The sequence below is a fragment of the Apodemus sylvaticus genome, chromosome 5 (genome assembly GCF_947179515.1).
Source record: "Apodemus sylvaticus chromosome 5, mApoSyl1.1, whole genome shotgun sequence".
Classification (NCBI taxonomy): Eukaryota; Metazoa; Chordata; class Mammalia; order Rodentia; family Muridae; genus Apodemus; species Apodemus sylvaticus.
In genome coordinates, this window is record NC_067476.1 from 137,177,959 (window position 1) to 137,204,017 (window position 26,059).

Consider the following 26,059-nt stretch of genomic DNA (forward strand, 5'->3'; position numbering starts at 1 on the left):
TGGAAAACGCTGGACACAAAGGCCACACATTGAGTGATGTCATTTATGAAAACTGTCCAGTATAGGCAAACAGACTAGGGTACGGGAGGGAAAATGGGAGTGATTGCCAGTGGGGATATTTCTTTTGGAGGATTCTGGGGTTGGATGCAAAGCATTGTGAATACCCCACAACCCACTGAGCTGTGTACTTTAAAAGAATGAATTTCATGGTTATGTAAATTCTCTTAATAAAGCTATTTAAAAAAAAAAACAGGTTATATAGTGCTATTTATTTACTATGAAGGCTCCAATTTGGCAGTTCTATTGGACAAACACCTGAAATATCTCCTTGTTGTTGGCTATACACAGCTGGGAGGAGGTAAGCGACAGAGACCCAGACAAGTTCCAGCACTGTGACCAGAAGCTCCTGGAGGCACCACTCCAGGCTTCCCACATCTACGGTACTGTGTTCCTCAGCGATATTCTATAAGGAGACCTACAGGAAGCCAATCAAACCAGTCCTTTCTTAAAAACACTGTGCCTTTTGTTTATAGAAAACACAACTAATGTATGACTATCTTTTTTATTTTTGCTACTAAAAAGCCCAATGGAATAATGTTTCAATTTTTACCTTTTCTATCAGGGTTCAAGCTATCTACTTTCCCAAACCTATCTGGAGAATTCTAGCCACTGTTCCTTTAAATGTTTCCTTGCATTAAAAAGGCGGTGCTTTAATGAGCAAAGTACCCTAAGCTCTTTTGCAGGTACCCAATTACCAACAAAACCTAAACACCCATCTGCCAGCTCTCAAGGATGAAGTTGATGCACAACAAATGTCTTGTCTTTGTCCCTGCCTGGTCTGTGGCCTCAGAGCACAGGATACTCTAGAGCTTCAAGGCAGTCAGTGCCTGACCTTCTACAGCTAGGGAATCTGCTCACACTAGCTAGACCCCAGGCCCAGCCTCCCCAAGACAGGCCCCAGTCCTGTCAGTCCAGTCTATCTCCCCATCTATCCCGGAGCACACATGGCTGGGCTGCTGGCTGTGTGCTTAGTGCTCTGATTTGGTGTCTCCTGGACAGTACTCCATAGTGCTCTGTCCAGCTCGATAGCACAGACAGAACACTGCCAATGCCTGTCAGCTGGGCTTCAACGGATCTAGATAATTCTACAGATTGGGAGAGCTTGGGCACAGGCTTCCAGAGACAGGGGCTCCCCTTCCTCCTGGCTGGACCCATGTTCCTATGCTCTTGTCAATCCCACAAGGACAAGAAGTGCAGTTATAGACACAACTCGCCTGCTTTTTCTGTGCTCTAGTCCCCAGGGCTATTCCCATATACATAGCTCATTACAGAGCTCCTGTGAAGGCACCTCTGATTTCACAGGCAGATACTAGGCTCCTATGAGCAAGGATTTCTTTAGGGTCACTATAGGGAGAAAATGAAATTAGCCTACATGTCTGTTCTGTTTAATCCTCTACTTACAGGCCACTGCAGCCCAGGGAGACAGTCAACCGGCTGCTCAGACAGGAGCAACTGGTTGAGTATGCCCTTGGGAGGAGATGGCAGTTTTTCCAGTGTGCCTGCTTTTGTGAAATTCTTGTGGCTCATGGGTTCCAGTCACACTTCCACCCAGAAAGCCTAGGTGGGGCTCATCTTAGTGATGTCAGGAGCAAGAGTAACTTGTGAAAGGGGGGACTTGAGAAGAATGCCCTTATAGGAATCCTGTAGTCCTATGAAGTTTCAAACTCTTAAGAGTTTGTGCATTAACATAAAAAGGAGAGTGGAAGACCGGCAACATGAATTCTGTATTGACATTTGGTTCTTAATAATAACATCCAAAATGCATTCTGTTCTTATAGCGCTGTGACCGCGACTGCATCGGGTGGAGGGTTGCCGGAGTCTCCCTTGCAAGTGGGGAGGAGCTGGTGATTGAGACACACTAATTTCTCCCTGTGATCTATATGCAGCTTGGTGGGGTGCTGCAGCAGGCACCTCGGCTCTGACAAGGGCTGGGGATGCAACCCCAGCAGGCCTGCAAACACATGGGCAGAATCCTCTGCCCCAAGCCCACAAGAACACGGACGCTGATGGGGCCAGTGGTGGTAGCTCCTGGAGAGTAAAAGGGAGGCTGAGATGTTACATTCTTGAGGCTTTCACAGGTACATGTCATCGTAGCCCGGTGGGGGAAGATGGTCAGGATTAGGTCTGCAATGTAAAGAGGGTCTAGTGAATTGGAGGATGAGGCTGAGTACACAGGAAACGTGTCCCGTAGGAGGAGCCCACAGAGTGACATGGAGTTTAAGATCATGAACTCTAGGGCCAGATGGCCTGGAACTAAATCTTACCATGGCTCAAATACCCAGTCTCCTGGCCTTGCCCTTCTCATCTATAAAAGGACTATTGATATAAGCATCTCTTCCCCTGTGTCCTCCTTGCAGGGTCACTGGTGTGCTGCATGGTTTTACATAAACTTGATACAAATAATTGTCATCTGAGAGGGGGGAACCTTGATTGAGAGAAAATGCCTCTCAAGATCAGACTATAGGCAAGGCTGTAGAGCAGTATTTTCTTAATTAGTGACTGATGGGGGAGAGCCCGGCCCATTGTGAGTGGGGCCACCTGGTGGGTTCTATAGGAAAGCAGGCTGACCAAGCCAGGGAGAACAAGCTATCGAGCAGTACTCCTCCATGGCCTCTGCACCAGCTCCTGTCTCCAAGTTCTTGCTTTCTTTGAGTTCCTGTTCTGACTTCCTTTAATGATGAACCATGATGTGGAAGTGTAAGCCAAATAAACTCCTCCCAAGATCTGTTTTGTTCATTATAGCAATAACTCCAACTAAGACACCAAGGGAAGAAGGTGAGGAGAGAACTCCTAGAAGGCCTCCAGGGTGACAGCATGGTAGCTATGCCTGGAGTCAGATACCCAGACTGCAATGATAGACTCAGCTAGGCGGAGCTGCCATCAAGTCCCATTCTAGCATACCTGAATGAATACCTACCCAGATGGGCTGGTCCCAATGGGTCCAAAGGGGTCAAAGCGAGCTCCTGGGGGCACAGCACCAGGAGGAAGCCGGTTTGGGAGGCCTGAGGATGGGTCAATAAGTGCTCTTGGGAAACCGGATCTCAGGGGATCCACAATCATGCCACCTCGCTGACACCTGAGACAGGAAGGAAGCTGGGTAAGCAGATGATACAGACTCTCTGCCCTTGAAGAAGGGAGACAGGAGTATAGTGAATTAAATTGACCAGGATAACTACTCTAGAAGGTGCAGGAAGACACATTAGATTAAGTCAGAAGTGACCAGGAAAACAAAGAGCACACAGAGATGTGCACCAATGAAGCCAAAGGGCCTGCAGCAGCTAGAAAGTTCTGTTAGAATTCTGTGACCCACAGGATAGAGATCTCTGCCACATCTTACACCTAGTAAGATCAACTGGTCAAGAACCGGAGCTAGAATTGGCAAGGATCAATACAGAACTCTCTGGCTCTGCAGAGTTTACCCTGAGCCTAGAAGTAATAGCATCATGACCATGGTGAGGGTTTGCTCTTTTCTTAAGGGCCTCAGCACAGCTGCTAACTGCCTGTGGGTTGCCCAAGCCTGGCTCCTGACATTCTCTGTCCCTCACTGAGTTCTACAGACCTGACTTCATGCACTCAAGCTGGGATGAATAGGCTAATGTTCCTTACATGCTGAGGTCACTGTCTGAGCTGCTCTGTAGAGCTAAGTGAGTCCTATGATCTAAAGCTGAGATGCTAAGAGTGGGGTCACTCTTCAGCAGGAGTTAAACCTCATCTGACTCACTCAGAGAACAGAGTGCAGAGAGGAGGCTACTGAACCTGTGCTGGATACAGGATGAGAATCAGAGGATATGCCCTTTGTGGAATGAGGTAATCACCAAAGAGCCTGAGCTGTCACTCTACAGCCTGTGGCTTTCCTTTCGCATCCTTATTACTCTTATCCAGGAGGGGCTGTGATCTTTCTTTGGAGAGAGGAGGGTCCAGTTCTTTCTCTGAGCTGCTCTAGGTATGGCAGAGCAGAGAAGGTAGCAATGATTCCTCAGCCACTCAGCAACTACCTCCTTCACTCCAAAGGGAGGCTGACGAAAGCTCTAAAATAGGATGAGCTGGGCTGCAAGCCACTGAGCAAATTATATTGCTGCTGCCTCCCCAGAAATACTCACCCAAAAGGGTCTAGGTCTTCTCCCCCGACAGCAAATGGGCTCAGGGGATCACGCCTGAAACAAACAAGGACAATTACCACAAATCCCAGAGCAGTCAAACATCTACGCTCCCAGGAGCTTGAAGCCAAAGCAGTGGAGACACACCGAACCCCAGACAACTTCATAAGATCACAGCATAAGGAATACTTCAAAGTGGTCCTTAGCAGAGATTAATACTGACCACATTAAACTGGAAATAATACGGAGAGCTGAACGAAAGGTAAAACCAAGTGGATGGAAGGGCTGGAGAGGACTCAGTGGTTAAGAGCACTGGCTACTTTTCCAAAGGACTGGGTTCAATTTCCAGCATTCCATCATGGTTCATAAGTATCTATAACTCCAGTTCTGTAACATACGGTACCCTTGTCTGGTCTCCATGGTCACAAGTCATACATGGTATACATACATGCAGCCCAAGCACCCATATAGATATAAAGAATTAAAATTTAAAACTGAGGCAGCAGAGATAGCACAGTAGTAAGAGAGCATACTGCAGCAGCAGAAGACATACGTTTGGTTCCTAGCACCAAATCAGATGGCTCGCAACCACCTGTCACTCCAGTCCCAGGGGATTTGACACCTTCTGGCCTCTATGGCCACGTGCATACATGAGGTACACATACATTCACACAGGCACAAACATAAAAAATTAATCTTTAAAAAGATAAAACAATAAAGAGCAGAGTCTGAATTAAGATAAACTATTAAATAACCCAGATATATTCTATTGTATTCATACTTTGCTAAAATTCCTATATTTTATGGAAGTCAACTTGGATCTATAAAATATTACTTCAAAACCAAAATCTGGCAGCTAAAGTACCGGCCACTGAGGTGGGACGGACAGAGGCATGGGAGCCAGTGTGCAATGTGCTTCTCGGCCTTCTATTCATCACGGCCCTGCACACTTTCAACCCCACTGTCTACTGCGGGTCTCTGCACTACAGCCTGCTGCATGGCCACTGGCCATACACCTCTGCGATCTCTAGGATTTCCCCTTTCCCTCCACAGGATTAAGTTCCTCCTCCTCTGCGAATGCCAGAGCACCACAGCAAAACTGAGAATGAGTACAGAGCACAACTAAAGGTTCCCAAGACCCATTTCCGGTCTTCTCTCCCGGCCAGTGTGGGGAGGAGAAACAAAAACAGAACAAAGGCAGGGAGCTGCAAGGCCCACTAACCAACCTGTATACTCCAAGCTGCCAGGGGAAGGGAGGGTTGGTAGGCCCATCCCAATAACTATATACTCAGGGTGTCAGGGCGTTCAGGAAGGCGCTCCCCCCTTACTACAAGGCAAACATACTTTTAAGAGCTCTGTGAGACCTGGGAACCCCTTTAAAATACATCACAGGAGCCGTCATGCTGCACTGTTCCCTATGGCTAAACGGATCCTTACATATTTTAGGGAATTAAAAATAATTACTTTAATCGTTTCTGGTGAGAAGTCTGGTATAATTCTAAAAGGTGTGCCCTTATATGTTACTTGACTTTTTTCCCTTACTGCTTTTAATAGTCTTTGTTTAGTGCATTTGGTGTTTTCTTGAATTTTATCAGAAATATTTTCCATGTAAATCTTCAATTTTATCAGAAAATGTTTATAATTCTATTTTCAAATTAAAAATATTTTATGCCTACCATTTTATCAGTATAATTTTCCATGATAATCTTCAATTTTAACATATTATTCTATATTTTTCTACAATTTTATTAGAAATATTTTCCACATAAATCTTCAATTCTATCATAAAATGTTTCTATTTCCTTTTTCAATTAATTTAGCAATGTTTTTTATGTCTACCATTTTACTCTTTAATTTTCCATGAAAATTTTCAATTTTAATGTGTTTTTCTATATATTTCTTCAATTTTATTGGAAATATTTCCCATGTAAATCTTCAATTTTATCATAAAATGTTTTTACTTCCTTTTTTAATTAAAAAAAAAATCACTTTGTACACCTCAAGGCAGTCAGGGTTGTGTCTGTGTTCTGGACTTGGAGTGAAAGATTTTATAACAGGTTGGCAGCAGGGGCCTGTCACAAAATTTCTGCATCCCCAACCTTTTTTTTTTTTTTTTTTTAAATTCTTCTGTTTTATTGATCGATTGGTTTTCAAGACAGGGTTTCTCTGTGTAGTCCCAGCTGTCTGGAACTTGCTCTGTAGACCAGGCTAGCATCGAATATATAGAGATCTGCCTGCCTCTGCCTCCTGAGTGCTGGGGATAAAGGCATATGCCACCATTGCCCGGGCATCTCCAACTTCTAAGATCTTAAGTCTAACAGTAACACCCGAGAAGGCACAATGACGGTGAACCAGACTTTAGACAGCAAAGGGCTTGCTGACAGGAACAGCTTCAAAGAGTGTATAGCAGTGACTAAGCCAGAAACAAACTTGTATCGTCCATGGCGTCATCCTTTGTTTCTAGTCCCAGTCAAGCATGCTTCCAAAAGAGTATCTCAGCTCCATACACTCTACCAGACACTGTCACCCCCTCCCTGATTCTCTGCCTGTGTCAACCTCTTACTGTCCTGTGGCAGGATGTGGCTGTGGCCCATTGGAAGTCTCTCAGAAGCTATCATTATTCGAAGGGTTCCCACAAGCTTGTGCTCACCAACGTTCCTTCACAGAGGAGAGGGGAGGCTCAAGAGTGGACTCAATCTTCCTAATGCTACAGCCCTTTAATACAGTTCCTCATGTGCGGTGACTCCCAATCATAAAAATTATTTCATTGCTACTTCCTAACTGTAATTTTGCTACTGTAATGTAAATATGTCATATGCAGGACATCTGATATGCGACCCTGTGAAAGGGCCATTTGACCTCAAAGAGGTAGCAACCCAAAGGCTGAGAACCACTGCTCAAGAGGCTTCATGCAGTAAGAAAGCAAGAGCACACAGGCTCCTCCTTCCCTTGAGGATATAGAACAGCAGTTACTGAGGCAGGAGACAGGCAGAGGCTTCCTCAGTGTAGTAGCTGTACACAGCCCATGCTCCTGGAAGGAACCAAGCTTTGTTCTCAGAATAACCCACACCATGATCATCACGTCTGAAACAGCTGCTGATGCACATGTCAAAAAGAGGAACACAAACGGGCTGAATCACGGCCCAGCACGCGTGAGCTGCTCTGCTCCGGGTCACTTTTGTGCCTCACGTTTCTACACAGGAAATAACAGTGCCTACCCCCTTTTCTCTTATTTGGCAATTAAAGAGCTTATGTCTGATAACATCTTTACAGTTAATATGGTTATTCAGGACACAATAAGGGCTAATTAAATATTAACCATGTTTGTAGAATCAGAACTGTCATAGTCTCACTGAGACTCACTGAAGGGTGAAAAAAAAAAAATCAGTAAAGCGGTTTACGACCAGACTACATTTAAAGCCTTTAGATGGCTCCCATGACCTCAGGATCAAATCCAGCACTGAGGCACATGCTGTCTACTGCTGTGTGCTTCACACACACCTCCCTACACGAGCTAGCACTGGCAGAAGTCACTCCCACCCAAGAGGATTCATAGTTCCACTGCCTCTACTGTTTCCTTGACCATAAAAACTAATCACTTTGAATAGCATCAAGTTAGTACTGATCCTTTTTAAAAATATATAGACAAATTTTATATGTATGATTATATATCCATATACAAATACATATACAAATACATATATATATGCCTAGTCCCACGAAAGTCAGAAGAGGGTACTGGATCCCCTGGAACTGAAGTTATGGATGGCTGTAAGTCACTATGTGGTCACTGGAATTAAACCCAGGTCCTGTGTACGAGCAGTAAGTGCTCTTAACCACTGAGTCACCTCTTCAGTTCCATATACTTTTAAATGACAGCTAAAGTATTGCCTTTGTGAAGTTCTCTCGCCCTTTCCTGCTCTCCTCAATACTTCAGGTCACTCACTGCTCTATTTGCTTCAGGGTACCTCAGGTGTACTTCTGTCATTGTTTTACAGACATAGGATATAAGGTTGAACGGCAATTAGTCTTCATCACCTGGCAGCTGCTAAACGATAGGGCACATCTCATCATACACAGCTAGAGCCTATTTCAGTGCCTGACATATGATGGATACAGAGAGTAACTTAGGATAAGAAAAGCAAAGCCTTCTGTCGGATATAGGATTGGTAAAGATCTTTTCCCAATTTGTTAGTTGCTGTTTTGTCCTACTGACAGTGTCCTTTGCCTTACAGAAACTTTGTAATTTTATGAGGTCCCATTTGTCAATTCTTGATCTTAGAGCATAAGCTATTGGTGTTCTGTTCAGGAACTTTTCTCCTGTGTCCATGTGCTCAAGGGTCTTCCCCAGTTTCTTTTCTATTAGTTTCAGTGTGTCCACTTTTATGTGGAGGTCCTTGATCCACTTGGACTTGAGCTTAGTTCAAGGAGATAAGAATGGATCGATTTGCATTCTTCTGCATACTAACCCACAGCTGAACCAGCACTATTTGTTGAAAAGGCTATCTTTTTTTCCACTGGATGGTTTAGCTCCTTTGTCAAAGATCAAGTGACTATAGGCGTGTGGGTTCCTTTCTGGGTCTTCAATGCTATTCCACTGATCTACCTGCCTGTCACTGTACCAATACCATGCAGTTTTTAATACTATTGCTCTGTAGTACTGCTTGAGGTCGGGGATACTGATTCCCCCAGAAATTCTTTTACTGTTGAAAATAGTGTTTTGTTATCCTGGGTTTTTTGTTATTTGCATATTATACATTAATCTATTTCCTTAAAATGACAGATCTAAAAGGGTTAACACATGGAATATGTGTCTTAGCTAGGGTTTTACTGCTGTAAACTGACACCACGACCAAGGCAACTCTTACAAGGACAACATTTAGTTGGAGCCGGCTTACAGGCTCAGAGGTTCAGTCCATTATCATCAAGTGGGAGCATGGCAGCATCCAGGCAGGCATGGTGCAGGCTGAGCTGAGAGTTCTACATCTTCATCTAAAGGCTGCTAGGAGAATATTCAGCAGCTAGGATGAGGGTCTTAAAGCCCACACCCACAGTGAGACAACAAGCCACACCTACTCCAACAGAGCCACATCTTCTAATAGTACCACTCCTTGGGCTGAGCATATACAAATCACTATACTATGTTATCTGGAATATGTAGCATACGCCAATAGTCAATATAAGACTATTATTGCACAAAATTTACTATCCCTGGATTAAAAAAAAAATCAAAGTATTCAAGATTCTCTGGTTCTAAGAAAAACAAAAAACAAAAAATTAACAACAAAAAATAAAACAAAACAAAAAGAACAAAAAATTAATCGTATGTACTGGTGCAATGGTGGCACAAACGTGGGCGTAACCAACCATTCTCTGACTGGATTTAAGTCCCACTCTGCAAGATGGGAAACCATGCTTGACACAGTTGGGTGGCCAAGAACCTGACACAAATAGGCCAAGGGCCTAAGAGAAAACCAAATAAAATGATTGTTTTGTTAAAGGAACAAAGCAATAAAATGACCCACAAAGACATTCAGCTGTTATCTCTACATTAGTGCCTTGCTCAGCCATCATCAGAAAAGCAGCTTCTCAGTGATGGGAACTAACAGAGGCACACAACTGGACAAGGTTCACACAGAGAGGCTGTGGAATACTCAGTGCTAAGTAGGCTGTCTTCACTAACTCTCTGTCCTCAGACACAGGGAGCTATTCGGAGGAGGAAGCAGAAAGATTTCAAGAGCCAGAGGGGAGGAAATTTAATTGGGGCTGGCTTACAGGCTCAGAGGTTCAGTCTATTATCATCAAGGAGGGAGCATGGCAGCATCCAGGCAGGCAAGGTACATGTTGCAGACACCACAGAAACTGTCTTCCCGACACAACAGGACTCAGGGACATATGAATTCAGAGACTGTGGCAGTACACGCAGGCCTACACACATGTTCAAGCTTGCTATGGCCCTCCCAGCACAGCAAGGGGGAACAGACACAATCCCCAACCCTAACCAAGGGGCTATCTTCAACTAATATCCTTTTGCAAATGAAAAATTCGTTTTTTCCAATGGAGCCTTACTGGGTATATTAACTATACTCAAGGATGTTTTCTAATATCTATCTTTGAACAAGTCTTTTTATATTCTATGTGATTCATTGAGGAAGATATGTACCAAAGTCCTTCTAGAAAGTGTGTGTGCGCGCGCGCTGCTTTTAGCTATAAATAGAATAGATTATTTTAATGAAAACCATCTTTTACCTGATAGAATAACAAACTGCAGTGGTTATTCAGAAGTGAGTATATACTTGACACTTTCTTCAAAAGAAAAACATTAATTCAAGGAAAACAATAGGCAGTATATGTTACCAATTAGAAAATGAATATATATGTATGTGTGTGTGTATATATATATATTTTGGTTTTGTTCAAGACAGGGTTCCTCTGTCTAGCTGTTGTGGAACTTGCTTTGTAGACCAGGCTGGCCTTAAACTCAGATATCCACCTGTCTCTACCTCCCAAGTACTGGGATTGAAGACATGTGCTACCATGCCCAGCAGAAAATGAAAAATTTAAGTAAAAACTAGCAAACTGGAAATTTGTATTCACCATTTTGTGACAAAAATCCAAGTCTTTTATTACTAAGTTTTGAATGTGATTTTGATATTTTTAAATAGAATATATGAGCTTTCTGCAGATCTATGTATCTCAGAGTTAGTGTTTTTCAAATGTTCAAATAATCTATCAATATAATGGAAGAAAAGATTCATTCAAAGAGTTTGACATGATCCAAAGACACAGAGAAAGTTCACTGATACAGATGAAAATTCAATACTGCAACTAACTCATAAAGAAAATTACTACTTCTCAATCAATGCTTAGTGTAACAGCAGAGGATAACTACAGAGGATATTTGGAAAGGCTCCTACTCTGCTGTCAGAACACAGCCCCAGAACGGAGTCTGTGAGAATTCTCAGAGCTTGCGAGAAAAGTCTAAGAGAACGAGAGGCTTGTGACCTCAGTGTCTCTGAAATACAGAATTGGTTTTAGAATGTTTTCGTGCTCCTCCCAGGGGTAGGTGTAGCAGATAGGAGTTTACTTCAGCTGTTGTTATTCATAACCCTCCATGGAAAAACACCTTTTTGCCATGTATGGCTTATCCTTGTGACTGAACACCATACATGTGATTCTTCTTAACCCTGAGTATAAATTTAAATAAATCTAATAAAAATTTTTAAAAATCTAAATAAAGTTGGTTATTGCATGAGACATTAATCTACCTCATTTTTAGGACCCACTGCCAACTAGAGCTGCAACACTGTGACTCTTTATTCCCCACACCTGTGCCACCTTCAACAAAATCCACATCACCTAATGATTGAATATACATGTAGAAATAAGAATCCAGACGAAGGCTGGAGAGATGGCTCAGCGGTTAAGAGCACTGACTGGTCTTCCAGAGGTCCTGAGTTCAATTCTCAGCAACCACATGGTGGCTCACAACCATCTGTAAGGGGATCCTATGCCCTCTTCTGGTGTGTCTGAAGACAAGAACAGTGTACTCACATACATTAAATGAATAAATAAATCTTTGAAAAAAAAAAAAAAGAATCCAGGTGAGTGTGCCTCACTGGTACAGCACATGTATAAGACCTTTGGTTCCATCTCTAGCACTAGGAAAAAGAAAAAGAAAAGGGGGGACTGAATACAAACAGAGGAAAGGAATCAAGATATCTTCTTTTTAAATTTAATTCTTCTTATTGTGTGTACATGCACAGATAGGTACACAATTTGATAAGGAGTATTTATGGTTACTTCAGCGAAAACCTGAAATACTTCAAATATTTTATGTAGACACAGAGGTCAGGAAAATCATAGCACACTAATAAAATAAACTAGCAAATACTAAAAACAGACATATTTAACATTCTAATAAACAAGACTATTAAGAAGATGCAGAACACAAACTGTAAACATCACATGTAAGGACAGATTTTTAAGGATCAAAAATAAATTCAGAATGACCTAAATAAGGGCTTTACACTAAAGCTTTACTTTAGGGAAGCTAGATAAACACAGGAAAATTTGTTTTCAAAACAATGGACAGGATTTGAGGCAGACAATCTCCTGACTATCTGCGGACAAATGGAGCTAACGTAAGTGGGTTAGATGGAAAAGACCAACAACAAAAAGTTAGGCTTAGATTTAAAAAAAACAAAACAAAACACAATGAACAACCCTCCCTTTATCAGACAAAGAAGAGAGGAAAGGAATCAGGTTATCTTCTTTTTAATCTCTTCCTCTTGTGTGCGTGTGCATGCGTGTGTGCGTGTGTGCGCGCGCGTGTGTGTGTGTGTGTGTGTGTGTGTGTGTGTGTGTATGTGTGTGTGTACATACAGTAGAGTTAAACTAGGAGAGCTTTCAGTACTCCTGACCCTTAGGAGGGAGGCCCCTATCTACCTGGCATTCTCCATGACGGCAGACTGACCTCTCCAGCTACACTCGTAGCTGAATATACCCGACATCCCCATCAAGCCCCAGACAGGCCACTCCACACTTTAGAAAACAGATCCACGTTTGAGGGCAGAGTGGTGGTTTCCAGGTGTGGGGCAAAACTCAGGTCTGCATCATATGTGAAGGGGCAGAAGCTCCTAGCACTGTTTAAATCTATCCAGTGATGGGGGTGATCTTCAGGTCTAAAAATCACCCATTTTGGTGACTGTCCAGCAATTAGTCTTAATCTTGCAAGCATACTGAGACGATGGCTGGAGCACTTGGTGGGAATGAAGATACCTGGACCCCAACCTTAACTCTGCTGCTTTATGAGTGGCTAGGGACCTTAGGCAGGACATATTGCCTGTCCCCTTCCATGAAATAAGTAGGTTTTACAGCACAAGCAGTTCCTAGAGTTATCAAGCACTTTTTGTTTTCCTCATTCTCTCTATAGGAGCCAATATTTTTAAAAAGATTTCACTAAACTGACTTGCCAATTATTAATTATAAGAATTTAATTGATTACCTTTGTCAACTAACCAAAAGCATACAACTCCTAGCCAACATAAAAAGCCAGTGGTAGTTGACCTGAGTGCTTATCACATGCCACGCAGTGAGTGCCTCTCTGTTACATGCCAGTCTCTGACTTAACCACACTGTCAGCTCCAGACCAGGACATGCTGTCTGTACAGATCACAGTTTCTTGGTCTTTGTCTCCTTCATCAGAGTAGAATTCTCTAGGACTACTGCTGCTAAACTAGTTTGCAAAGACCTTAGACATCATTCATTCATTCATTCATTCATATAGCAGCTATTCTAGCATCTTCTGAAGCTGTCAGAGGAAAGGGTATCAACAAAATGCAGTGAAATGGAGAAGACATTGGAGCTGCATCTCCTCCAGGATGGCATTCTGTCCTTATGCATTCCCCCAAAAGTCTTTCTCAAGCTCCACACAGTGGCAGACCCTGCAACCCTGCACACGGAGGGGCTGTGTGAGCCCGAGAAAGGAGGCAGGCAGCTTAGAATGCTGGTACTCAGACTAACTATTAGTAGAACCGGAACTCAAATCTACTCTTATTTCTACTTTTGACCTCTACACACCAATATTTTCAACAAGTCTGCTGAAGACACTAGGGAGACCAGGAAAGGGTCAACAGCAGGACGGGAAGGACAGTGGGATCCTACCATGGACCCACGGGCTGAACACTGGGGACTCCATACTTACCAAGTAGGCTGCCGACTAGTATGAGGATGGCGTGAGGGAATCCGGAGTGGGTCCACCTCTCTGGCAGTGGCAGGTGGGAACTCCCGAGGGGGACTGCTTGAACGAGCCTTCTCCCACTGCACATGGATAGGTGTGATAATTCCAGATCTGATCCGAGACCGAAGCTCCTCACTGTTCTTATAGGTCCTGCAGGATTGAGACAAGAAATCAGTTTCCTGCAGTTGGCTGGGAGTCTCATGTATAGTATTCTGATGGCATGGACGGCGGCGACGGCCCTGAGAAGTCTTGGCTTTGCGCTTGGCCTGTTTACTATGGTGGGAACGGGCCGTCCGGCGGACCTGGGTGAGGGGGGCAACAGCCTGACGCTGTCTTTGAGATTTGGGCCTAAGTTTCTTAGGCATCTGAGTTGCCCCTCCTCATTTACCACCCCATCAGAAAGAGGTGAGGGTAGGGGCACAGCCTGGACTGGCTGCTTCTCTACTCCCATGCCACCCCTCCCCTCAGCTTCATTATGTGTTCATCACGTGTCATGGAAAGGGTCATGGAAGGAAAAGGCTCTGCGGGAGGATGAACCCCGTTCCTGGTCCTGGGGTAGAGGGAGGGAGGGTCTGAGGCTCAGTTCAGCCAGATCCAGGGAAGGATGCCCCTACCAGGTGTCTCCTCTCACCAAGAGAGAGACGTACCATCAGCTACAGCTGAGGTGTGGTGGGCAGAGCACTAGGGTACCTTAAAAACTGGCAGCTTTAAAATGAACTAAGGCCTGGTCCATAAAGCACATCCACAGCTGACATCCTCCTGACCATATGGAAGCACATCAGAGCTCAAAACAAGTCTCTGAACCTGTGGAACTCCATCATTTCCAGAGAATGCAAGGATTAAAGAGGGAAAAGCTAACCCCACACTACAGTGTTACGAATGAGATGTTCCCCATGGGCTCGGCATCTGAATACTTGGTCCCCAGTTGGTAGCAGTGTTAGGTTTAGGAGATGTGGCCCTGCAATAGGAAGTGCACCACTCTGTTTATTCTGTTGGATTCTTGCTTGTGGTTCAGTATGTAAGTCCTCAGCATCCTGCCCCAGCCTGTACTTGTAGCCATGCCTCCTGTCCATGATGGACCCCTAGCCCTCTGGAACAATAAGCCCAAATAAACTCTTCTGTAAGTTGCCTTGGCTACGGTTTTTAACAAGTAACTAACACATAGCCTGCCTCCAAAGAGACGTGTCAAGACATAAACACAGTAAAGCCCAGGCACAAAACTTTACTTTCACTGTAAAAAAAAGTCACTTTCAGAGCAGAGGTGGGAGCACTTCCAAACTGTCTCAGGAAGCCAGTGCTAATCAATATCAAAACTAGACAAACCAAACATAGAATTATAGACCAGAATTTCTTTACCAACTCAAAACAAAATCCTCTCAAAAATATTAAAACTGACCTTAAAATATATTCAAATCATAAAATATAACCAAAAAATTTATTCTAGGTAAGCAAGGCTGGTTTAATATTCACAAATCAATGTTGCCCAGCATTCTAACAAATAAATAAACATCAGATAATTATACCAACTGATAAAGCACAAAATAACATGATAAACACACTCCTGATAGAAACAGCACTAGAAAAGGAACTAAGAATACAGGAATCCGTCCTCAGCTTACTAAAAGCGTCTACCAAATGCCCATAGTTAACAATACAATCAATGGTGGACACTGAGTCCTCCACCCCGAACTGTGGAACGATGACAAGGAAGCTCTCTGGCAATTCTTATTTAACAATGCTGAAAGCTACAGGCACTGTAAAAAGGGAAAAGAAGAAAATCATTGCGATTAAAAGGTGAGGAATGGAACTTTTTGCCTATGACAAATCTCCAAGGAAATCCTGCCTCAACAAGACAAAACTCTTCAAGACTTCATTCACTCGTTGGGAAATGCAAATTAATGATCCCAATGAGAGATGACTGCACATTCAACTAATATTATAAAATAAAATGCTAGGACAAGATGCAGACAAGTGGGCGAACTTGTAACAAGAGTGGATATAAATGGTACAGAAAACATCAAAACTAAACCAAACATGAACTTACTGTGGCACTTTGGGGGCCTGCCCCCAGAGAGAAATAAGAAGCACAACTGCTCACAGCCTGCGCTCAAGTGCTAGGGCACCGCATCTGTGATTGCCTGACTAACCAGTGAGTGATCAGATCAACTATTGTACACACAACACAAAGGATACTCAGTAAACGAGAGGAACTAACAAAGCGCACTACAGTTTAGATGGGTCACAGAGTATCATGCCGAGTAAAAATGCCAAGCCCAAGACTACATATTAATTCTGTTTCTTAAAAATGTTTGAAGTGAAAAAATTTTAGAGATGGAGAACAAATTGCCATGGAGGCCCAAGGATCTTGTCCTACTTAGCAAGATCCAGACAGACACAGACACAGACACATAGACACATAGACACACAGACACACAGACACACAGACACACACACACACACACTTCAAGTTTTGAAAAAATAAGAAAGTTAAATGTCTAGGAACTATGCTAGCTAAAATTAATTTAAAAGGCATAAAAATTAATGTAATGGTAAATATTTAGGTGAATTTAAAAAAAAAACTAAAAGATCAGCTCTGAAGAACACTGCTGGGATAGGTGCAGAAATCAGAATGTGGACTGCATATTAAATGAGATACTGGTGCTACATTCTCAAGTGTGATTATTGTTGTAAAGTTAAGAAAGATGATATTCTTATGAAACTGCTAGTCTAGGAGACATCTTAGGTGGAGGTATGGGAAGAAGGATAAAGTGCTTCCCTCTCACGTGTGAGGACCCTAGAGCCTGTAGAGCCAGGCACAGTAGCATGCCCTGCAAGTCTAGTGACTCTACAGCCAAATAGGAAGAAAAACAGAGGAATCCTTGAAGCCTGTAGGTCAGCTAGCTTGGTGTACACAGCAGCAAAACAACAGAGAGAGCCTGTTATAAGTGAGGACTTACTCCTGAGGCTGTTCTCCCCCCCTCCTCTCTCCCCTCTCTCACACATCACACATACATTACACACACACACATGCACGCACGCATGCACGCACACACACACAGTTGTTCTGTGCTGCAGAATTTAGAGAGCAAAGTAAATAAAGTCTATAAATAACCCTCAGATGGTTAAAGAATATAAATAATAATATATAAAAAAACGTAAGAAAATTGAGCAAAAGAAACAAAATGTTAGAAATTGGTCAATCTGGGTAATGGCTAAACGGCTACCCATTGTGTATTTTTGCCAACTGTCTCTCTTCTATAGGTCACAAATTTCAAAATTAGGAAGTGAGCAGAAGTCTCCACAAACGGGGAGAGAACACACAGAGAAGTGACCAGTGAAGGATTGCCACCCAAAGTACACAACCAACTCTTAAAACTGAGTGAGACAGGGAACAACCTAAGTTGAAACCAAGCAAAGGATCTAAACAGCCTCATCGAAGAACTACACAGAGAAATAAGGAAGACAACACACCCTGCCCCATGTACACAATGCGAAGCCACTGCTGCACTGCCAGATGCTGGCACAGGGCTGGGCAGCAGCAGCGCTCCTTATTCACTGACAGTCGGCAGGGAGGCGGGGCAGGGAGGCGGGGCAGCACAGTCCCTTTGGGAATGTTTGTATGGACTCCTTTTCCAATCACGACATTGCAAAGAGGTAAAACTACAGAGACAACAACAGGATCAATGCTTCTCAAGGACAGTGGGGGAGGGGAACAAACAGGAAGAACACAAGGATGCTTACAGGATAAAACAGTGGCCTATGACACTGGAATGCTGCGTAGGCCACTGCATGTATACCCAAACCCACATACTGCACACCACTAAGAGTGGCCCCAACATCAAGGTGATGTGTGTAGGTATATGGCTTATAACTGAGGAATCTCTCTGGTGCCACACAATAGTGGAAACTAAATTTTGACTGTAAAAAAAAAAAAAAAAAAAAAAAAAAGAGCCAAGTGGTATGAAGATGGACTTGATTTAAACATGCTTTCAATAAGGAACCTACTCTTTTTTTTAAAAGTATCTTACACACACACATATGCGCAGGCCATGGCACATGTGTGGAGATCAGAAAACAAATCTGCAGAGTCATGTTCTCTCCTGCCGACTGTGGGACTCACGTTGGCATGCCAGTGCACAAGCACCTTTACCTGCAAGCATCGTTACCCGCTGAGCCCCTAGGGACCTTATTCTTGACTGAAGCAGTTAGCTTAGCCCCAAGTCTGTAGCCACTGTAGCATCTGTGGACTCTTAAATGCATGATTTTACCTCATGAGATATTTTCTATATGAATGTTGTCTTCGAACAAACAAATATGTAAAAAGGAGGGAACTGAGAACTGACTGTGCCTAGGGCAAGTTCTTCTGTCAACCATACTTGTCTCCGGGGACTTTGATACCACTCCTTATTTCTTGCTACTGAGTCCCTCTGCCTTTTCTCATGGAAAAGACATCCTGTAGAAGTACCTGTGGAAATCACTCAGGTCTTCTGCATCAATATAATCATCTAAGTTCAGAGTCAAGTCTGCCACCTGCTGTGTGCCATGTTCCTAGAAAAGTGAAAACAGAAAATGAGAGATGGGGTATATTTCCCAGTTTATTGAAGCAGGGGAAGGTGGACAAGGAACTGAGGTACCCAATGAATACGCAACGATAATCTGGAGCAACATGGAAACGCAGGGCGGCATCTCCCTCAGGAGGGGAGCAGCACACAGCACGGAGCCTGCAGCCTGAGTGCTAGCCGACACCCACCCTGGAGGGAGGGAGCAACAGTGGTTTCTGGGGTTTGGCACTGCTTTAGGAAGCCTAGCTTTGCACCCACCTTAATGAGCTAGCTCCATTCTTGTAATCTGTTTAAATTAACCTAAAGGAATTGTTTGCACCTAAGAACCCAATTCTTAGAAAAGAACTAAATGTTCATCAATAAGGGAAAGGACAATGAAGTAATAGACTAATGAAAGAGAATGAGGTATAGCTATCTGTGTTATGTAAAGACCTTCCAACACGTTGAATGGAAAAAGTCAAGTACAAATAACACAACCAGACACTTGTGCGCACACACAACCAAGATGAAATGGAACAGAAAGAAAGTCATCTACCTCAGGGTGTTCACAGTTGGAAAATACAAGCACAGATAAGTACATAAATACAAGACATGGTATGTACCAAATGGAAAAACGGAATAGAAAGCTATCATTTAGATTCGTCTGGAAGGTGGGGTCATTTAGACTCGTCTGGAAGGTGGGGTGGATAGTCAGGGACACACACACACACACACACACACACATACACACACAAGATGGGGGAGGGGCAGGCTAAAGGAATGATGGCAGAGGGTGTGTGTATGTGTGTGTGTGTGTGTGTGTGTGTGTGTGTGTGTGTGTGTGATATAATGGAGGGGGTAAGTCTCCAGAGGAAGAAACAGAATGTAGAGGGTTCAAGGCAGTAAACCTCTTACTTATGAAACTGAGAGAGATGCTGGGACTACAGTAGCCTTTATTTCCTGTGTTGTCAGTGAGTGAGTACTGCTGTGGACAGCAGTACTAATGAATACCTTTGTGCACAAAACTCTTCTACATATACTGTGGTTTTTCACCTCAGAAAAAAATGCCCAAAGTGGAATTGCTAGGTAAGAACTTTGGGGACATTTCTGAATTCACTGTTAAAATGAGTTTCTAAACAGGCATCTCAACCCCACACCATTGCAGAACCTGGGCTCAGACTCACCAGCACATTGATGATCATGCCATTCTCCACGGAAACGGCTTTCAGAAGGAGTTTTCGGGCTCCATCCTTAGACTCATACCGGAGGGCGTACAGTTCTTTGTTGCTGTTCCACTTGGCTGGTAGGAGTTCTGACTTCTTATCATTGGGACCTGGCTGAGAAGATGACACCAGACTGAAGAACACGGAGATCTGGGCTTCAGAACCCAGAACCTGATCCCATCCCTCCCATCACAGATGTGCCCAGGGATACACAGCTGGTTAGAGGTATGGGAACTAACACTCTTATTCAGCTATTTGGTTATTTTGATGACAATACAGGAGAAACCTGTCAAGAAGCTAAGGTCATGGGCTAGGAATAGAGCCAAGTAATAGAGTGTTGCCTAGCATGTATGAGGACCTAATTCCCAGACCACCAAAAATTAAAATAACTACAGTTTTGGCTTAATAATCATCTCTCTACTCTATCATCCTAACAAGAATAAGACCAGTGTGAAATTAAAAGTAGATCACACTGTTCAAACTGTTTCCACAGCTCCCACCTTGGACTATCTGTAGTCATCACAAAATGACTGAAAGCACAGATCCTAACAGAGACTCTCCAACCAACTGAGGTTGATAAAAATCATTACTGTATACCCTAAATGAGGCAAACAAACAAGATGTAGAAGTTGTAAAATAGATACTTATGTAGTCATCACAAGCATTGGAAGTTCAATGTCAATCAGTCACTAAGCATTAGCACTAAAACCTGTGCACAACCAATATTCCGTGTGTGTGTGTTTACTCTTGTACTTGTATTATTTTTACTTTTCCTTCACATTACATCACTATACATGCAGCTCAGCCGGACTACTCTTCTAGAGGAACCGATTTGACCCCCAGTACCCACAAGGAGGCTTTCAACTATCTGTAACTCCAGATCTTAAAGGATCTGGCGCCTTCTTCTGGCCTTAGTGGGCATCACACAGACATACATGCAGACAAAACACTTAATAACATTAAATAAACTAAATATATATTTAAATATAGTATAAGCTATCTATCCACCCACCCACTCATCCATCCATTCCAATACTGTTGAATTCAGTCGCTTTCTACCTTAGTTTCTGCCAGTCTCTCACTGGACCTGGAGCTCACTGACTCAGAAGCTGGCTGGCCAGCGAGTCCTGGAAGTACCTCTTCCTCTACTCAACACTACACTGGTGTTGATATGAGCACTGGGAATGAAAACCCAGGTACTCATGCTTCCAGAGGAAGCGTGTCACTCACTGAGCCATCTTCCTGGCTGAACCCTTTCCCTTCCTATCCAATGTTGTCTAGGGAAGGTGATTAGCATTCTGTAGCTGATCTACATACACATACTGTGCTGCACCAAATGAATGTGTGCTGATTTACAATTTCACTGGCTGATGGACATTAAAAGTTCATTAGAAGTTGATTTTCCCCCCATTATAAACAATGCTTCTACGGCCACGTTGTTACACACATCTGGCACACATATGGATGAACTTCCACGAGCTAAAGCAAACTGTGTACCAAATAGTGATGGGCACTCTCAACTTGCAATATGCGTGCTCCTGGTTCTAACACGGCCTGCAGGATTGCTGTTATCTACTTGTTTGATTTTGCCAAACTGGTGGACTATAAATGTATCTGTGTATTCATTGTGATAGTCTGCTTTCTTTCCCTATTTAAAAATTCTAAGATTTCCCTGTCTTAGTCATGACTTCTACTGCTATGATAAAACATCATAACCAAAAGCAACTTGGGGAGGAAAGGGTTTATTTTTATTTACTTCATTATTTTTCTACACCACAATATATCATAGAAGGAAGTGAGGCAGGAACTTGGGGGCAGGAACTGAAGCAGAAGCTGTGGAAGTACACTGCTTGCTGGCTTGTTCAGGGTGATTTCATATACACCCCAGGGCCAACAGTGAGCTGGGCTGTCTCTCCCTCATCAATCATTAGTGAAGAAAATGGCCTACAGATTTACCAATCTTACTGTCAATCTTATGGAGGCACTCTCTCAAATGAGATTCCTCTTCCCAAATAACTCTGGCTTGTGTTAAAAGTCCCCCCTCCCCCTCCTCCCTCCTCCCCCCCCACCCCTCGCCCCCAAAACCCCAAGCAACCAGGAGATTCCCTTTCACACATTAAAGTAAGAGAACAGTCTCAAGTCAAAACAAGCAGTGACTTTCAGGTAGGGAATAAAGCTCTTTAAACAGGACACTAAAAGAAACATAATGCCACTTGTGAGGCTACCCATCACCTAGAGCTTCTGTTCAGCCACAGACACTACAGCCAAAAGGAACCACAAATGACAAGTATTAATAACCAGACATAGGGAAGACTTGGAAAACAAACAAAAAAAGAGCAGCTACGTGTATAAAAGTTGTTTGTTTTTTCAAATTTACTAGCTATCAGTGGGCAGCTAAAATAATGAGATGAAGGTCACACCCACCCACCAGCCTAGGACTGTGAGTTTGACTGGGCACAAGTGAACCTTCAGACACTACTTCTGGGAGTTCAAAGCTACACAGGCCCTTGGGGATTCCACCTAGCAGTACTTAGTACTACTAGGTTAGCATATGAGCCAAGACTCACACGTCCTCCTAGAAGGAACCTGTGGATACATGTGGGAGTCTGTAATGCATAAGCAATGTCAACCTTCATCCCAGTGCGAGCTTGAGCAGCTGAAGCAGAGGTAAAATGCACATGATGCTGACAGTGGCACATTACCCTGCAGTCAGAAGGAACACACTAGATCTAATTAGAGTATTCTAGAGAAAACTTTGTGTGTGTGTGTGTGTGTGTGTGTGTGTGTGTGTGTGTGTGTATTAGCAATAAAGAGCCAGGAGGAGGAGTAATTCTAGGAAACACTCTCCTCTGGACACATGCGTATGCACTCATGAACACTATCTTCATAAGAACAAGTCACCAAGATAAGCAATATTCTGTCAGGAAGCACTAAACTGGACTCTGTGGGTTATGAGTGGGGTACAGAGGGAGAATTCACAAAGTGGGAATTTACAGGGGGAGTGGGAGGAGTTGGAAAGTTTATAGTCCAATACCATTTATTTAAAAATAAAAATAAAACCTTTAAAAAAGCACACATTATGTTGTCAACACAGAACAGCATGACTAGAAGCTGTGTTCGTGAGAACATGGTGGGATGGGAAGGAGTGAGGCTAAAGATGGAGAACACTGACGAAGGTCCACACATGAAGGACTTTACAGAGCAAGTGCAAGAGAGGGCCGCTCCTGGAGCTTGGAAAGCCTTTGCCAGAAGAGTCCCAGTCAAACTTGGCCAGGTGACAAGGAAACTGGAGGCCTCCGCAGGGACAGGAGAGTAAGGAGAAAACAAAACTGAAACTAGCCACGGCCTTGAGAAACCCTCTCCTTACTGGGAAACTTCCTACTGCAGCGTGCATTTCTAGGGTTACTTAGGGGTGTTTAAGGCAGGGCTGGCAGACCTTACCCATGTTCAGTCAAGACCTTAGACTTTCTCCTGTCCTACACGGACAACACTGGCCTTACTAGCAGGCTCTCTTGGCTTGCAGACAACCTGTTCTGCTCCCCACCTCAACACCTTCATTCCAGAGTAAGAAATAATGGCTGGGGTCAGGTAAAGCTCACTGCCTCACTGTGGTAAGACTGATGCTGCACAGGAACCAGAAGCCAAACAGGCCCAACACATCCTGTGGCTGCCTCTGCACCTTGATATAAGATATCAAGTGAGCCAGAAGGCTATGGTTGGCAGGCAACCAAAGCATGTTTGTGTCATTTAACTCCCTCAGATGAAAACTCTAAGGCCTGAGAGTGGCCGAGACCTATGAAAGGTTAGAGCAGGTCAGGCTGGAGATTCTTCCCAGACAGACTGGCCCTAAGAAGGTAAAGGTAGCTGTCTTCTTAGGCAAAATCCTAAGGCTAGAAACATTTTTAAATGGCCACTGGGCTTACCCCAGTGCCTCTGGGCTAGAATGCAACCAACCAACCAACACTGCACATATAAACGGGTCATTTTCTCTGTATACTCTAGACTCCGGCAACGCACACCCACATTTTCTAAGTCGTATCTCTGGTCATCTCCATGGCGCTCCACTGATGTCATCTTCCAGTTACAGAACTCTGACGGGGAGTAGCCGCATCCTCAGTAAAGAGACCGCTCAATACCTGATCTTTGTTCAAGTCAACAAACATGTTCTTGAAATCAAATATTACCAGTCCAGCTCTACAGCACTAGAGACAAAACCAAAGAAAATGTGGGCAGCGTCGCTCATTAACTGCCAAGTTGGTTACACAGTCAAGTACACACTTTGTTTCCCTCTCATCACCCACAGGAGGTGGGTGGCAGGAGCAGCTGGAGAGACAACACAAATACCCTCTGAGACAACAAGCAAGCTGGTTTGCTGGCCCCAGGCTGGAAAATAAAATTCTCTAATAGATAAATTAACAGTTAATACCCTCTCAATTTTAATGCCCTCAGGTGGAGGGCAAGGACAACTTGAGCCCTGAAAGGGCTGCAGCAGGATGGATGGCAAGAAACAGATGCAGCATTCTAGTCTGAAATCCAAACACTGACCCGTCTAGGGGCATGCTGGAGTTATACTGAGGTAGACAGACAGCCAGTCAGCGGGCAGTGCTGTTAACAACTCCCATTCCCAGGTCCCTTGCCCTTCCCACAGAGGTCTTGATCTTCATCTTCTAGTCCTGAGGAGCTACTTGTGGTGTGGAAGAAGAGAAGATGGGGAAGGGGAGAGGAGAGGAAATCAATAAAAATGTTTGTGTATTGATTCCTTCTGATGGGGGTAAAGTGTGAAGGCGGGGCTGAGTGGCCTGAGTTCTTAGTTATATAGGACAGACAGGAATGGAACGGTATGGCGTTCAAGGATGGTCAAGGTGTCTCTGAGAAAGGGCCCAGCATGCCATTTTAGAAGAGAAAATGTCCTAAGACTGACAGATATCTAAGAAGCTAAAAATTCTTAGGGGTTTGGGACTTAGGGGTTTGGCAGCTAGAAATGAGAAATGAGAAATTTAGAAGATTAAAATTTCACCATAAGATCCAATTGGTGTGAGTTAAGAGAGCCAAGACAGTGGCACAGTGAGACAGGCTTAGAGTCCCCGGTCCCCAAATGTTTGTATGTGGTGACTCACTGTGGCTGAGAGGGTATTTCCTCTGATGGAGCAGACAGGACATGAAAGGGCACTCACCCCCAAAACCTACAGGCCGACATGGAGGTGAGGGATATGAGGAAGTGACAGAGAAAAGGAGAATGCTAGGGCAGAAAATTAGTGATATTAAGGAGGTGTCAGCAAGGCATCATTGGTTAAGAGACTGAACTTGGAGCTGGGAGAGGAGATGGGATTCTGGTGGAGACAGTTGAGGGAAAATGCTCACAGACAAGGTTTACGTGTGTAGTTACTAGGTAAGCGCTACCTAGGTTCTGTTTCTAGGAGTCTGGACTATAGATGGGTAATGAGTGGGGTGTGGCCGACCCATCATGCTGAGTGGTGAAGAAGGGGTCCTAGAATATGGCTGCGTGGGTCAAAGTTCACCGCCACACCAGTGCTTGGATCCAGATGTTTAGAGTTGGGTGTGTAGCACTGAGTATTCTAGGGCATGGCTGTGTGATAAAGATGCTTTGGGGGAAATGGTGGATGAGGACCTTGAGGAAGCGACTAGCCTGTCTCAGATCCACATAACGCGACCTAAGGGACTGCTGAGCTGTGCCGGGCCGCCTTTCCCCTTTCCGTTCTCGAGTTTACACACACCCTGTGCCTGCCAGTTGTTGGCACCAGCGCCAGGCGCGCAAAAGTGCGGCGTCAGAAGCCTCGGGCCCTGGCTTGGCACGGTCGGGGCAGGCCTTTGGGTCTCTGGTTCCAGACTCCCCTCCACCCAGGTCGGCTCCGCGGTGTACCTGGTCGCCGGTGCCCAAGCCATAGTAGCCGTTTGTCACCACTTCCCAGTGTAGGAAGCAGACGAGGGCGTCCTGCGGGCAGCTCATGGTCGGCGCCGCCGACGCGAAGAGAACCTCCAAGCCCGCCATGGATGCTTGCGGCTTCTGTAGGAAAGAAAAGGAAGGGACTGTGCAGAAAGCCGCTCCGCCTAAGAGTAGCGGCACTGCGAGCGGCGGCGACACCTAAGGATGCTGCCTTCGCTTTCGGCTCGCTCTGCACCTGCGCGGAAACGCGGAAACCCACACCGGAAATAGCTGCTGACTTTGCGGGGCGCTCCGGCTGGAAACACCTGTGCCGAACTAGAAGGTTCCGTTAGGAAGCGCGCGGGTTAGGGCATAGCTTCTCAAAGCCTTTCTGCCTATAGCAGGAGAATGCTGAGTGCCAAGCTGTTCATTTCTGGGGAGAGGCTGCCTGCTGCCAACTGCAGTAGACTTCTCATCTGTTTCTCATCTGGGAAGTGGAGTGTGTTCTAGGC

At 44.3% G+C, this 26,059-nt stretch overlaps 1 protein-coding gene across 1 annotated transcript; it reads right to left on the bottom strand.

Moving 5' to 3' along the window:
• Positions 1-1,765: 1,765 nt before the first annotated feature.
• Psmf1 (proteasome inhibitor subunit 1) lies at positions 1,766-25,827 on the bottom strand. Its single transcript, XM_052183886.1, has 7 exons — positions 25,545-25,827; positions 19,625-19,777; positions 18,365-18,447; positions 13,864-14,049; positions 4,161-4,214; positions 2,978-3,136; positions 1,766-2,184 (listed from the first exon to the last, which is right to left on the bottom strand). The coding sequence occupies exons 1-7, from the start codon at positions 25,671-25,673 to the stop codon at positions 2,133-2,135; spliced, it is 816 nt and encodes a 271-aa protein (XP_052039846.1). The 5' UTR covers positions 25,674-25,827; the 3' UTR covers positions 1,766-2,132.
• Positions 25,828-26,059: the final 232 nt, after the last annotated feature.